Source organism: Parasteatoda tepidariorum, chromosome 8, assembly GCF_043381705.1.
Source record: "Parasteatoda tepidariorum isolate YZ-2023 chromosome 8, CAS_Ptep_4.0, whole genome shotgun sequence".
Classification (NCBI taxonomy): Eukaryota; Metazoa; Arthropoda; class Arachnida; order Araneae; family Theridiidae; genus Parasteatoda; species Parasteatoda tepidariorum.
In genome coordinates, this window is record NC_092211.1 from 82,058,180 (window position 1) to 82,074,143 (window position 15,964).

A 15,964-nucleotide genomic window follows, 5' to 3' on the forward strand; every position below is an offset into this window, starting at 1 on the left:
TATATATATATATATAAATATCTGTGTAATAAAATAAATAACAAAACAACTTCAGGATGGATTCAAAAGTGTCAGATATTTAAAATTCAATTTCTCAGGAGCTATTCGACAGATTTCCCTCAATTTTTATATTTTGTCATGTAAAATTATATTCCTCAAACTGGTGCAAACAATTGTATACCTTACAATTCAAAATGTTTTTGACTAATATTAAAAATATAATATAAAATAATAAATATTTTCTAAAAGTTATTTTTTTTTCGTGGCATTATTTTTGGATAAACGAAATTTATAATTGTGCTCAAAAAGTTTTCAATTCGCTGAAAAAGTTCTCGAGATATAGCGAAACGTGCAAAAAGTAAAACTGACATTAAGGATTCCAAATTTTGGAGCGTTCTCCTGACCTAACTATTGAGACCATATTTCCCAGATTGCGGCTACCCCCTATATTTCTGGGGTCAGAAATCCGTATCCGTTGAAAAAAAGGTATGTTTATTAAGAGAAAGTGTGTTTTTTTTTTGTCTGATTTTATAACTTAAATATCGTCTTCACTTATTAGTTAGCATATTTGAAGTCACCCTCCTCGAGCCAATAAGAATGAATCCTAGAACGTAAAGGTCCGATCATTAGATCATAAGTTCAGGGTGGTCTGTTTTTTATTTCGCGCACTGTACAGTCAGCAAAAATAAAAACAGATTGCCCTTATGACTTTTGAACGGTTGAACGGATTTTCATTCTGTTAAGTGTTATAGCAATATCTTAAAGAAATCTTTCAAATTGTGTACAAAAGTTAACTGTAACCGTGACAAATGCTTGTTTTGATTGAAAAACGAACTTTTTCAGCTTCCATTTCATTCCATTCAGAGTTCAAAAATAACATATAAATTTTTTTCTTCATAAAATGCTAACTATCTTGGCGGGGGCCTACAAAGACAAATGAGCACTTCATATGAACACTGGACATAAAAATGGAATGTCTCTAAGAATTGGCATTGGTAGAAATAGATTTTTGTGAAGCAACACTTGGGAATCGCGCTGGTAATTCATTGCCTAAACTTGTGAACACAAGCGGATAAGTATATTGATCACAGAAAATTAAAATTAATAAAAAGTAGTGGTAATATTTTTAGGCTGTTCATTGTGTAAAGTAATCAATTAACCGTACGATTAACCGACGAGTTATCAATTAACCGTAAGTTATCAATTATCAATTTTAAATCTGACCCCAGATAAAAACAAAAATTTACACCGCTACCAACCAGTAGTTTTAACGAAATAACATAAATTTTATGTTAAATGTTGCATAATATACTAAATATTTCACGTAGAAAGAATTTTACGGATTTTTATTGACGTCAAAGTATAAAATTTTTTACACTGATAACTACAAATGGTCTGCAATATTTCCCATTTATGATTGACACTAAATGGACTTGAATTTAAAATGTTTTTATTGTGTTAACTCATTTTATTTAAAAAGGGAGTTCTGAATAAAAATAAACTAAAAATGTTAGAGTAAAAAATAAAAAAAAACTTTAAAATGATTACTATAAATGAGGCTCTATGCATTATATATATTAGTAATTCTTATTGCATTAAGTGTTAGTATTAGTAATGCATTATGTATTAGTAATACTTATTTAAATATTCAAGCAAGCAATAAATTGTGTAAGCAATAAATTGTGTAAAAATTCTATTCCAACAGGGATTTTTTTAGGAAACTCATTTAATTTCTGGGAATAATTCAACATGAATAAAAGCAAGGAGAATTTTTATTAAACCAGTAGACCAGGAGAAACTGGCTAAATCCAGTAAAGTTGGCATGAAATTATAAATAAAAAGATGTATTAAGATTTCTTTCCATAAAGAAAAACTAGGAGAAAAGTATTTTACTGCTTCCTTTCTTGGCTGTTCTAATTCAAATGGACGGAGCGATTTTACCTTGCAATTAACAAAACATTCCGTTACCGAAATAATTCTTTTCTTCCCAATCGTTTAAAACGTAGGAATTAAAAAATAAGAATTGATGTTTGCACAATTTACTCTTTGCCTTGAAACTAGCATGCTTTTAAAGACAGAAATTAACCCTAACAGGGGTTGCTCTTGCGTCCGTAGTATTAAAAAATATGAAAACATCATGGTTTTTATCATATTAAATAAAGAGCTCAAAATTATGTAATATGTGCGGACAGAGACAGGTAAATACTGCAAAGCTTTGAATTCGAATAATGTTTTATTAAGTTATACAGATTAAGTGAAAGCTTACATAATAAAGAATTACTTATTATATACACATCAATATACTATCATTCCTTTTATTTATCACTTTTTGCATCATTGCAAAGAAAACAAAACAGAGCTTTAATAGATAATTATTGCATATAGAAAGTTTTATTTTCCCGATTTTTTACTGACTCGTTACTGCTTAGTCATCTTTTTATCACAGACGGTATTTTTAACGGAAAGTTATTAGTGATATTAGCATGATTTATTATTCACATTTATCTGCGTTGAGCAAATCATTTGTATTTACCATAAAATATTAAAACCATAACCCTAAACTTTAATTAAGCATTAACCCACTAACCTTTAACCAATGGGTTAACCATGAACTTTATTAACCATTACCATAAATTTTTATACACATAAGAAATCGTGTGCACATTCATCGCTATTAATTTAAAACAGAAACTAATATTCTTCTAGTTTAAATGTAAACATGAAACCACTTTTATAATGGGAGCATCTTCCTTATTAAATCTATTACTATTTATTATTCTTGTATTTATTGTTCTTGTATTATTATTGTGTGTGCCAATGCACGAAATATAATTGGAATTCATCTTATTATTGTTTTAATCTTTCAATAGGCAATTTATTTCTAGTAAAAGTAAATAAAAACATTTTTTGAATTAAAATTGGCATGAGAAACGAAAACTCATTCAGCTTATTAGATAAAATTGATTTAAATTTTAACGCCATTTTTTTGATAAGTATGTTTATCACGGTCCATTAGGTGTTATAGAAAGATAAGGGATTTACTGACTTTTTTTTATTAATAAATTTTATTAAAACTACAAACCGCAAAAAAATCATGCTTATTTAAACTTATCATATGTTTTCCAAAACAGGCATGCGGACTTCATACTTCATCAGAGCTAAAGTCCTAAGCAAATCCAAATTAAAAATGTTTAAATAGTTTATCATGGATTTTTGAAATTGGTGATAAGTATACTTACCACGGCCTTATAAAGAGTTCAGTTACATAATTTGAATAAAAAATATCGTCAATGCTAACTTCTCTCATTTTCGAAGCAAGAATTTCTTCAAAGATTTTATTAATGTGACTTTAGTTTTTATGGGTGGCTTTTCTGTATTCATTTTGAGATTATTATTTTAAAGTTCTACAAACGGAAATTTAAACCCCGCATTATCCTCTCGAAAGGTGTTAATTTTAAATTTAAAACATTAATAATACAAAATATGATATCTGATATGCTAACGTTTTCTAAATCCATTTTTAAATTGCTTTCTTGTAAAAATAGTGGAGTAAGATTTATATTTTTAATATTAAAGTGCTAAATTCTTAACAGATCTGAAACTTCATAAGTTGACCATGAGCACTAAGATGATAAAATGATATTGCGTGAATACTCTTTACATTGTACTTTCAATGATTTTTTTTTTAACAATACCAACCTTTCGTTTACGTTTTTTTAAAATTTTATAACCGTTGTTGAACAGCCGACCCAATTTTTGGGTTTACAACCACTAATATTCAACTCCGCAGCCTTGTAATTTTGAACCCAATCCAAAAGACAAGGGAACTCATGGAACAAGTATTGGGAGAAATTTTGCCTTCGTAGAGGACTTTTTGATGGAACTAACCCGCATTTGCGTTACATGGAGAATAAGACCACGAGAGCTTCCCATGCTTAGCCTGATGGCATAGGGACATTAACCCATGATCCGTCTACCACTGAGGTAATTTCACGTCAGCACTGTGGTCGGTGTAAGACGGATGTGGAATTAATTATCAGATTAGTTATATGTTTTATTAATCTATATATCCCGAAGTTTAAAGTCCTTTCAAACCATATTCAATAATAAAAGTGACAGTCAGCAGCTGCGAAGAAAAATGAAAAGAATTTAGCTAAGTTTCAGAACTTTCCTCAATATTTTATTCACATTTATTCTAAAACACTAAAATAAAACAGTTGTTTGCGAAATAACAACCATGTTTTAGTGAAAAATGCAATGATCCCACCTTTGAACAGTTTTACCTCATGCAGGTTCTGAAAGCGTAATCCTCAAAAATTTAAAAGCAGTAGGTCTATTGGGGAGAGAAAAAAAACATTTTAATGAATGTATTGTTTTATTATTAATGAAGACGTTTAGAAGTAAATTCTGAAACTAAAACATATAATTTAGAGAAGAAAAAGAAACAAATTAAAAATTTCTAACTGCAACATTTATAAAATATGGACGCTTCTTAAATTCACATGTTTAAATCATTAAGGAAAGGATTAATTATTTCACTTATTGGTTAACTCATATGACGTTTAATATGACGTGCTGTACTTTGGGCATGTAATTTCAAAATAGGATGTAATTTCAAAACTATTTCATAATTATTTTTTCAAAATTAGTTTTTAAGCAATTTTATTGATCAAATGGTATGATGGAGCCTTGGTGGCGCAGGAGATAGAGCTTTCACTGAAGTGAACCGGTTTCGAAACCCAGTGATGGCTGGTCTATACGAATTCCGCACTCGGCTTGCACCGACCACATTGCTGATGTAAAATATTCTCAGTGGCAGAAAAATCTTGGGTTAGAGTTCCCTTGCCAGTAGGCTAAGCATGGGAGATTTTCGTGGTTTTCCTCTCCATGTAACGCAAATGCTGGTTAGTTCCATTAAAAATTCCTCCCAATATTTGATCCAGGAATTCATTTATCTTCTGGATAAGGTTCAAAATTACAAGACTACGGAGTTGAACACCAGTAGTCATAAACCCAAAATTGGATCGATTGTTCAACGACGGCTATAAAATCGAATAAAACGGTATGAAAATTCAGATTTAGACTTGAAAAAATGTGAAAATTCTGAATATATAAAAATTTTTATACCTTACAGTTTAAATTTTTTTATTTAATAAAAATTATTTAAATTATTAAAATTCCCCATCATATTACATATCTTCGTTGTAGTTTAATGTAGTTTAATCAATCATTCTAAAGATATCAAAAGATACGTGACACATTAAAATAACATTAGAGGATCAAATTTTTGAGCCGTTATAGGGGTTAAACCAGTGTGTTCCAAACTGTGGGGCGCGCCCCCCTAGGGGGGCGTGAGACTGTTGCAGGGGGGGCACGCAGCTGATTCCAAAATATTATTTTCGAATACAAACCAAAAAAGTCGAATAGGTGTCAAAAAAATTAATCAGAAAAACGGTTATACGTAATCCACAATCCTCGCCGCGAATTTCTCGGGTATAAATGCTAAAAAATCCATCCATACTCTTGCTGGAACGAAAACATCTTGCTTTCCCGTTTGGAGCCGAGCGCGAGGAAACACTAGACAAGCACTCGGATCATCCCGGGTATTCTCGGGGTTACTCCCGCCAAACTTCAGTAAACAGAAGCAGGCAGCAGGCCCAGACAAGGCTTATGAGCCAAGGCCGTCGTTAATTCAACGACGTTAGCGCTCATTACATCTGGTGTGGAACTATCATCAATTGCGCGCGACTGCGGGGTTTTTCAAACTCGGACGACGCGACTACACCTGGACGCGTGCGCCCAGACGAGAGCAGACACGCGGCATTTCGTTAAGAAACGTTGGTTAAACTCGACCGTTTCCACGCAGATTGTCTACAAACTCNTCAACCCCGTAGCCTTGTAATTTTGAACCCAATCCAAAAGACAAGAGAACTCATGGATCAAGTATTGGGAGAAATTTTGCCTTCGTGGAGGACTTTTTGATGGAACTAACCAGCATTTGCGTTACATGGAGATTAAGACCACGAGAACCTCCCATGCTTAGCAAGACGGCATAGGGACTTAAACCCATGATCCGTCTAGCACTGAGGATATTTCACGCCAGCACTGTGATCTGTGCAAGACTGATGTGGAATTCGCATCGAGCAGCCATCGCCGGGATTCGAACCCGGTTCACCTCATTGGAAGGTGAACGTTCTATCCCCTGAGCCATCGTGGCTCATTTCACTTACGTTTGAAATTATTAAAAGTATTTATAAACGATTGAATATTGTAGTTAATAACTTTTTCATACAAAGAAAGCATATAGTCTCCAATGTTAGCACATTCACATAGAAGATGTTTTTCTTTAGTATTTGCGTAACTAAATACTATCTATATGACAGAAATTGATTCATTTTTGTCATCATTTATAAACATGAATATATAATTATCAGATTAGTTATATGTCTTATTAATCTATATATCCCGAAGTTTAAAGTCCTTTCAAATCATATTCAATAACAAAAGTGACAGTCAGCAGCTACGTAGAAAAATAAAAAGAAATTAGCTTCGTTTCAGAACTTTCTTCAATATTTTATTAGCATTTATTCTAAAACACTAAAATAAAATGGTTGTTTGCGAAATAACAACCATGTTTTAGTGAAAAATACAATGATCCCACCTTTGAACAGTTTTACCTGAAGCAGGTTCTGAAAGCGTAATCCTCAAAAATTTAAAGGCAGTAGCTCTATTGGGGAGAGAATTTTTTTTTTTTAATGAATGTATTGTTTTATTATTAATGAAGGCGTTTAGAAGTACATTCTAAAAACTAAAACATATAATTTAAAGAAGGAAAGAAAAAAAAATATATGACTATCTACCAGTTTTCTAACTACAAAATTTATAAAATATGGACGCTTCTTAAATTCACATTTTTAAATCATTAAGGAAAGGATTAATTATTTCACTTTTTGGTTAACTCATATGACGTTTAATATGACGTACTGTACTTTGGGCATGTAATTTCAAAATAGGATGTAATTTCAAAACTATTTCATAATTATTTTTTTAAAATTAGTTTTTAAGCAATTTTATTGATCAAATGGTATGATAGAGCTTTCGCCTTTCACTGAAGTAAACCGGCTTCGAAACCCAGCGATGGCTGGTCGATAAGAATTCCGCACCCGGCTCGCACCGACCACATTGCTGATGTAAAATATCCTCAGTGACAGAAAAATCATGGGTTAGAGTTCTCTTGCCGGTAGGCTAAGCATGGGAGGTTTTCGTGGTTTTCCTCTCCATGTAACGCAATGCTGGTTAGTTCCATCAAAAATTCCTCCCATTATTTGATCCAGGAGTTCCTTTATCTTCCGGATAGGGTTCAAAATTACAAGACTACGGGGTTGAACACCAGTAGTCACAAATCCAAAATTGGATCGATTGTTCAATGACGGCTATAAAATCGAATAAAACGGTATGAAAATTCAGATTTAGACTAGAAAAAATATGAAAATTCTGAATAAATAAAATTTTTTATACCTTACAGTTTAAATTTTTTTTATCTAACAAAAATTATTAAAATTATTAAAATTCCCAATCATATTACATATCTTCGTTGTAGTTTAATCAATCATTCTAAAGATATCAAAAGATACGTGACACATTAAAGTAACATTAGAGGATCAAATTTTTGAACCGTTATAGGGGTTAAACTATAAAAGCCAGCTTTTTTTTAATCTTTTTTTGAGGATGATAAATCCATATTTGATGAAAAAAAAGGTATGTTTCTACAGAAAAATATACTTTCTGTAGAAACATCGATTAGTAGACNTGTCTCTTTTCTAATATAATATAATATATTATTTTAGATATTAACTAACGACGTGTTATTTAATCTTAGTCACGTAATCCCATTTTAAATGCATCATTTCTTATTTTCGAATACAAGATTAAATCCAATATTTCATTAGATTTTAAAAACTAAGAAGTGACACATTTGAAGGATGATAAATCCATATTTGATGAAAAAAGTTATGTTTCTTCAAAAAAAGTGCTTTTTTTAAAAGTCCAAATAAGCATATTCAGCCAAGGTTACAGGTAACTGTTATAATATTTTGATAGATTTTCTATTTTGAGATATTACAAAGCACTTTACTGAATGAAAATTCAACCAACCGTTCATAAATTGTAAGAGTGATACGTTTTTATTTTTGCTGACTGTGCATTACATCAACATGCTGGAATAAATTACTGCTAAAGCGATTTGATAAATGATTTAGAGCTGAACGATCAGCTTCATGCACAGTGTGATGACGTGGGCAAAATTGTATAAGTATCAACCTGTTTGGCAATCGGAAATATTAAATGACAGTTGTAAAACTCACCAAATATGTTCTAACAACATGCCTTTAATTTTGAATGTTATTTTAAAAATTGTTACTCAGCAAAATTATTTATGTTCACTTATAGTTCTTTAGACCTGGTTTCTTTAAGACAAGCGCCTTTTCTGGGCGTCAGCGGGAAGTTGACGTACCGCTAATGCCAACAAAATACTGTTTTGTTGGAGTGAGCAATTGGTCCAACTCAGACATTATCTAACTTTGCGCATGCGCTAATAACGTAAACAAATATTTATTTTTAATTTGTATTGATTTTGTTACTGACGAACAGTACTTTAGAGAACAAATAATGACTTTGTCCAAGAAAAAACACATTATAGCTAAGCTAAATGAAGAGGAAGAGGAAGAAGAAGCTATGTTTAATGTTAAAATCAAATTCTTGGCTGATTTCAATGGTCTGTTGGATGTTGTCCGCCATTGCTTCGGTCGTTAACGTTACGTTGTAATCCAAATGCAGTTGATTCGGACGTCAGTCGTCGTTCAAGCTGAGCGTTCGATGACGTGTGCTGTCTAACTCACAAAATGACCAATCAGGGGTTAGCACTCGCTTCAAGCTGACGTTTTGTAACGTCGACCTGTTCTAAGAAACCAGGAACTTTAATAGAATCCTAAGGGAAATGTTTGGACGTGGGAAGCACAAGCAAAAAATATTTTTTTTAGTACTCATGTAAGTAAATAATTTCAACTGTTTTATGTCAACACTGTAAAAAATTCCACATAAAATACGATAAAACAATTAAGTATGTAGCTAATAAAAAATAATTGCGTAGCAATTAGGGGGCATAGCAAGTGATCAGCAGGGGCTGATAAAGCCCTCCAGTTTTACACAATTATGTTCACTTCCAAAGTGAATTCATTGGTTTGTTTAATTACAAAATGCTATTACTTAGGCTCGTCATGCCATTTTATTTTATTTTATCTTATTTTATAACCGTCGTTGCACAGCCGATCTAATTTTGGCTTTACGACTTCTCATGCTCAACTCCGTAGGCTTGTAATTAGAAGACAAGGGAACTCCTGGATCAAGTATTAGGAGAAATTTTGCCTTCGTGGAGGATTTTTTGATGGAACTAACCAGAATTTGCGTTACATGAAGAGGAAAACCTCCCACAATTAGCCTGATGGAAAGAGGACCCATGATCCGTCTGAGGATATTTTGCGTCAGCACTGTGGTCAATGCAAGCAGGATTCGTTTCGACCAGCCATCACTGGGATTTAAGCCCAGTCACTTCACTGGAACGCTCTATCCTCTGTTGTAACACGCTATTTGGATATCATTTGAAAGACAGTAGTTCTTAACAGATATCTGACATTGAGCAACTTCGTTTGTTATGCTATTCTTTACATCTGTTATTATCTAAATTTTAAACATGCTATATAGTTGTGAAAAGGCTGTTATAAAAATGGCCCGAAAGTTTCAGTTCGCAAAGCCCCCCCCCCCTAAAAAATAGCTCATACAGAAATTGATACATTAACTTAAACGCGACATTTATCAAGTTAACATCCGAGTTAGTGTTAGAAACTTGCAGCTTTAAAAATTTAAAATTGGAGAATTCTTTAGCTATTTTTTGAATTTTCAAGAAAATCTGAGCCATTTTGTAAAAATTTGAGCCAAATCTGAGCCACCTGGAAATTATTTGTTTTTTTATTTAAATGTGCACGTCTTGCAACTGAAAAAAATGGTTGTTTTAATTTTATTTAAAAAATAATAATTGTTCTGAGGGTACTTTGACCTCTTTATCATCGAGCATTAATCATTTGCATTTTTTAGATTCGGAAGAGTTCTAGATTTTTTTTTATAAGATTTTTTTCTTGTGCTTTTAAATACAGTGTATTTCATTAATAACGCCCATGATATAATTGTTTTAATCTTTATCAAAGTTGAAAATTAAAAAATTTACGTATTATTTGCTGCAAATTGATATTTTAGAAAACAAAAACTTACGAAATACTACAATTCGCAGTTGAGAGAGGCAGTTAAATGAAACATTTAAACCTGTTTGATTGCGGAAGGAGACAAATGATGTGTTTTGTTGCGAATTAACATTTGATACTGGTTGAAGACTGAAAAAATTAAAGCAAAAGCTTAATTATTGGGAGTACAAATTAGTTCGGTCCGTTTTTTTGTGCTCAAAAATGCATTTATTACAGAACAAAATGAATGAACAGATTAATCAAAGTATTGTCTATCACTGGCTACTACTTTTCCCCTCCTCTGTGGCAATTTTCTAATTCCATCCAGAAAAAATGTCTCGTCTTTTGAATCTAAGTTAGGAGCCAATTTTCGATTTCTGCAAAAGAAGTGAACCGGTGACTTGCCAAATTGTACTGCATCGGTCGGAACAACCAGTAATCAGAAGGAGCTATGTCCAGCGAATATGGCGGGTGCGGTAAAATATTCCACTTGAGCGTTTTTAAATAATTTTTTACGACTTTTGCGGCATCAGGCAGACCGTTATCAGGCAGAAGAATAACTTTGTTATGTCTTTTCTCGTACTCCGGCCATTTTTCTCGTAATGCACTGTTCAAACGAATCAGTTGTAGCTTATACCGATCGCCCGTAATGGAATCGTCAGATTGTAGCAGCTCATAGTATACAACACCATTCACCATTCTTCACTTAGCATTCATCGTTCTGGAAACGTCGAAACCATTCCCTACATGATTTATCAATTAGAACATTGTCACCATAAACTTCTACTAGTATTCGATGCGCTTCAACTGCACTTTTTTTCTCCAATTAAAGCAGAAACATAAAACCTCCCGCAAATGCTCCTTGGTTACCACAAAATTTGACATATACAACAAAGTAAAAAACAGGGCTTTTGCATGAAACTCAAAGCGATATGAACTGAATATTATTGACAGATGTCTAACCTCTCTGAAACCACCGAAACCAGCTGTCACTATGAAACATTCATAACAGCCAGAGCCATCTTTTAAAAACGGACCGAACTAATTTGTGCTCCCAATAGTTTTCGAAAATAATAAATATTATTATAAAGTTTTACAATATTCAGATTTAAAATACTTTGTAAAATTATTTTGCCACAGTCTTAAATTATCTGCGACATTAATTTGAAATAATTGCGTTTACGTTTAGATTATTTTCACTTGGAATTTAAATATTTTTCATTTGGTTCTAAAAGAATTTTTTAGAACCTGCTTCAATAGGGCAATTTAATGAATATGCCAATAATTCTTTATTTGTCTCTTTTCTAATATAATATAATATATTATTTTAGATATTAACTAACGACGTGTTATTTAATCTTAGTCACGTAATCCCATTTTAAATGCATCATTTCTTATTTTCGAATACAAGATTAAATCCAATATTTCATTAGATTTTAAAAACTAAGAAGTGACACATTTGAATGAGGCTCATTCTTTTGATATTAAAAATAGTTTTGATGAATCATGATTTGAAAGTGAAAGGAAAACTTTTCTTATAAAATCATTTTCTGTTATGTAATGTAAATAATATTATTTCATAACAAATAATATTACTTGCATTTAATAATAGTTAAATAATAAATCATTAAATAATTAAATTTCATAATAGTAAAAAATTAAAAATTTACAACTTAGCAGTTTTTTATTGCCAATAATAAAGCTAAAGCAAAAAAAATTACAAATCTGATTAACGCGTTCCTTAGCACTTTCGTGGATGACGTCACAACCTTACTGGTAGGCCTTGACTCTCGATTGCCACAATTTGGCGCAAACATTTAGTCTACTTCTCCGTTGAATTCTCAAACGCGATTTTCCAAACCAGGGGCATTTAACGACTCGCTCTTCGGTTTAAAGTTTTCTTAAATAAATAAATAAATAAATATTCTTTTCCTGTCTTTTTGTTCAAGCAACAGTTAAAATAAATTAAAGTTTGCATTATTATTGCGAACTACAGCCTAGAGGAAAATCTCTAAAAATGAGAGCGAGTAGTTACTAGACAGAGTCCGGTGACTTGGATCTGGCCACCAGGCTTTGGCTTGGGATCCGGAAACCTCTAATACTTAAAATTTTTCTATTTTAAAATCCACTTTCATTTGTCGCGGCCAAGTCCTTTTTACTCTTCTTCTTTTCTCTTTACCGTCAGGGTCCCAAGAAACAAAAACATTCGCTAATTTTTCTCTTGGCACTCTCAATATGTGTCCCGTTTATTTCGGCCTTTTTTTATTGATTACCTGTTCTATTGTAGTTAGGTTTGCTTTTTCTAATATTATTTTGCTTCCAATTTCAACAAGCCAAAATATTTTGAAAAGTTTTTGAAAGCAGTTTTTTTTAATCCTCAAGATTTTGAATGCCTGACTTTCAAAGGCACCATGTTTCAGAGCCATATAATAAAATTGCTATGACCATTGTTTTATAGATACTTATTTTGGCTGAGTCTTAAATGCTTCGTTGACTTCTCCATTCCAGGTTTCTAAAAGATGTTCTTGCACGGATGGCTTTGTTTTTAATATCCGCCTCTACACCTTCACTGCTATCAAGGACAGAACTAGAATGGACGAATTCTTCTGCGTTTTTAATTTCATTTTCATTTCTTAAAAGAAAAGAGTGGAAAAAATACAAATGCCGCAAAGATGGAAAAACACAAAACCTTGATAGTTGTTCTACCTTCTAAGCAACATCAAAAATATATCCTAAAGCAATTTCAACAGATTTCCCATTTCAATTTCCATGTAAAGATCTTTTTAAAATTTTTACATGGTAATTCATAGATTTCCCTGATTTTGCTTATAAGCAAATAACTTGTATAATTACTTACCTAGGCGGAAATTATGATTTTTTAATCTAACTGGATTATGATTTTTATTTTATTCTTTTAGGGGTGTTGGTGTTTATGATGATCCATATTGTAGCGAATTATATGGGCCCCTTACTCACACTGGACTTCTAGTTGGTTATGGAACTGAAAATGGTGTTGGTTATTGGCTAATCAAAAATAGGTAAGACAGATAATAAATAAAGCGCTTAATGGAAATATAATATGGAAATATTTTAAAAAACTGTCTTTGTGCAACCCAGTTAACCCTTGTTATCTTAGATATAAATTTATGTTTTTGATTTTAACTTAATCGCAGTTTTTTTCATAATAAGCATTAAGCAGAAAAACATCATTTTACATTGAAATACCTTTCAAAAAATTGGAAAAAAAGGCTTTCAATTTTTGTTTAGAATGAAGCACAAATGCGCCAATTGTGCAGACATTATGGGTTTTGATTATTCAAAAAGTATCTAATTTAATACTATAACATGAAAAAGAGTTCTATAAGAACATGTGTAAAATTCTAGGGATAAAAGCTTTTACTCTCTTTATTAAAACAGACTTGAGTCTCTCAGACTTTGCTCTTAGCTTTTAGCTTTTGTGCGCACTTTTCTTATATATTTGTCTTGTTTTTATTCTTCTGTATTTGCTTCATGTATTTTATATTTTGTATTGTATTCTCGTCTTGGACTTTTGCAAAACCTTCAGGGTACAGAGAGAGAGAGAGCAATTTAAGACTTTTGTCTTGCTCTCTCGATAGAAAAGGTTTTGCCTTTATGACTTCCGGAGCTGGTACCCCCTGAAGACGTCAGTTTCGGTTGTCATATTTATTCATTTTTTTCATATTTCATTGTTTCTTTTGTTTCAATTCCTTTCGGATTTTATGCTGCTTAGCGTGTTTTTCCATTGGAAGTATTATTTTTAATTGCTTTTAATATATTGAATTCTTTTCTTAATGTATTTACTAAAATCAAGTAATTTTGTCCGACACGTATTCCTTTCGAGGAACAGTAAAAAAAAACTCTTTTCCCAGTATTTATACTAAAACTGTACAGTTTTGATGCAATTTTAATAAGCCGTCCCTTATTTGTATACTTGTACCCTAATCAAAACTACACCAATTACCGTAATATCAGTAGGTCATATTACTAGAACTAATAAAACTTCATTAGCGTCAATAAATAGTATAGCGGTTTTCAACGTTTTTTCAACACGAATTAGAGCAATTTCTTTATTAATATTGCTCTCTAGTATAAATTTTATTTTCTTATTTGATTTAGCATCTATTTCGAAAATTAGTTAAACATAATTGGTGTCAATCATATTTTTGTGATTTAATGCTCTTCTCTCAGATGAATTAATACCATTTATACATTAATTTTGCTTTTAAGTACATAGTTCATTTCTTCCCTTTAACTTGAAACTCTTACAAAAAATAATAAAGCATCACAGTGGCAAGTAATAGTTTATATAGAGATTTTTTACTGTCCCTCTAAACGAATAAATAAATTTTCTACATTAACCTTGCTTTACAGTACATAGCTTACTTTTACCAAATTAATAAATATTATCGGTGTCAATAATAGTACGGAGATTTTTTCGCTTCTTCTATATTACTTTCACCTTTTTTAAATTAATTTTGCTTCATATTTTTTTCAAGATTATTTTTTAGTTCAAGAAGTACTTATTACCGAAATTAATCAAGCATCATTGATGTTACTTGTAGAGTGACAAATTTGTACGCTTCTTCTAAATACAATTAGCACTATTTACCCATTCATTTTGTTTTACGATTTTATAATTTATTTAAAAAAAACTATTGATTTTAGTTCTTTAGTTTTACAAAGTCATCTTTTTAATGTATAACTATAAATAAAATGAGCACATATATTTTAGAAATACTAATTTAGTGCCGTTTATATACCCAGGTTCATATTAGTCTTTCAGTTCATCTGACATCACAAATAAAAGATAATTAGATATTAAACAACGTGCGAAGACAGCTTCCTTATTAATGAGGGCTATAAGATATAAACCATCACTGATTCTTTCATTAAAATATTTGAAAAAAAATTTCGTCTGCAGTTTACTTTACCTGAAGGGTGAAATTCTAAGCCAATGAGAAAATTCCATTTTAAAACATTTCTCAAGAGTGATCTAACTGAAATTTTTGAACTAATTTCAGGATCTGGAGTTAAATATGCCCCTTTCATCCAGTGTTCAAATTTTAGGACGCTATAGGCGATAAACTCGTCATTTTATTATTATTCGATTTCTTTTAAATATATATTTTGGAACATTAGAATATTAAAATATTTAGAACATTAGAATATTAAAATATTTAGAACATTAGAATATTAAAATATTCAGAACATTAGAATATTAAAATATTTAGAACATTAGAATATTAAAATATTTAGAACATTAGAATGTTAAAATATTTAGAACATTAGAATATTAAAATATTTAGAACATTATAATATTTAAATACACTGGTTATCATAAATTAAGGAAAATTCACAAAAATCGCGATAACTCAAGAAATTACACATGGAATTTTATGAAACTTACCCACAATATACAACACATAGTAAGGTATTAAACAACATAAAAAGAAATTATCAGACATTAATAGTAGTATAGAAATTAGCACATGTATAAAATAAACAAATTGGAAGTATCGGTTTGCAATAGAAAAAGTACCTTTAATATGGAATATGATTGCCTCTAGAAGCAATACAGCACAAACAGCGATGTGTGATGCTTTCAATTATGCGGTCTATCAGTTCAATAGGAAGTGAGAGCCATTGCTCTT

The 15,964-nt window shown here is 31.2% G+C and overlaps 1 protein-coding gene across 3 annotated transcripts in view; it reads left to right on the forward strand.

The window, feature by feature from the left end:
- LOC107454668 (cathepsin S) overlaps positions 1–13,330 on the forward strand; it is a gene marked incomplete at its 3' end in the record, with an annotated part of 49,354 nt that extends 36,024 nt beyond the window's left edge. For all 3 annotated transcript variants that reach the window (XM_071184279.1, XM_071184281.1, XM_071184280.1), the window contains 1 exon segment: positions 13,211–13,330. In XM_071184279.1, the coding sequence (XP_071040380.1) occupies positions 13,211–13,330 (120 nt within the window).
- Between the last annotated feature and the right edge of the window lie 2,634 nt (positions 13,331–15,964).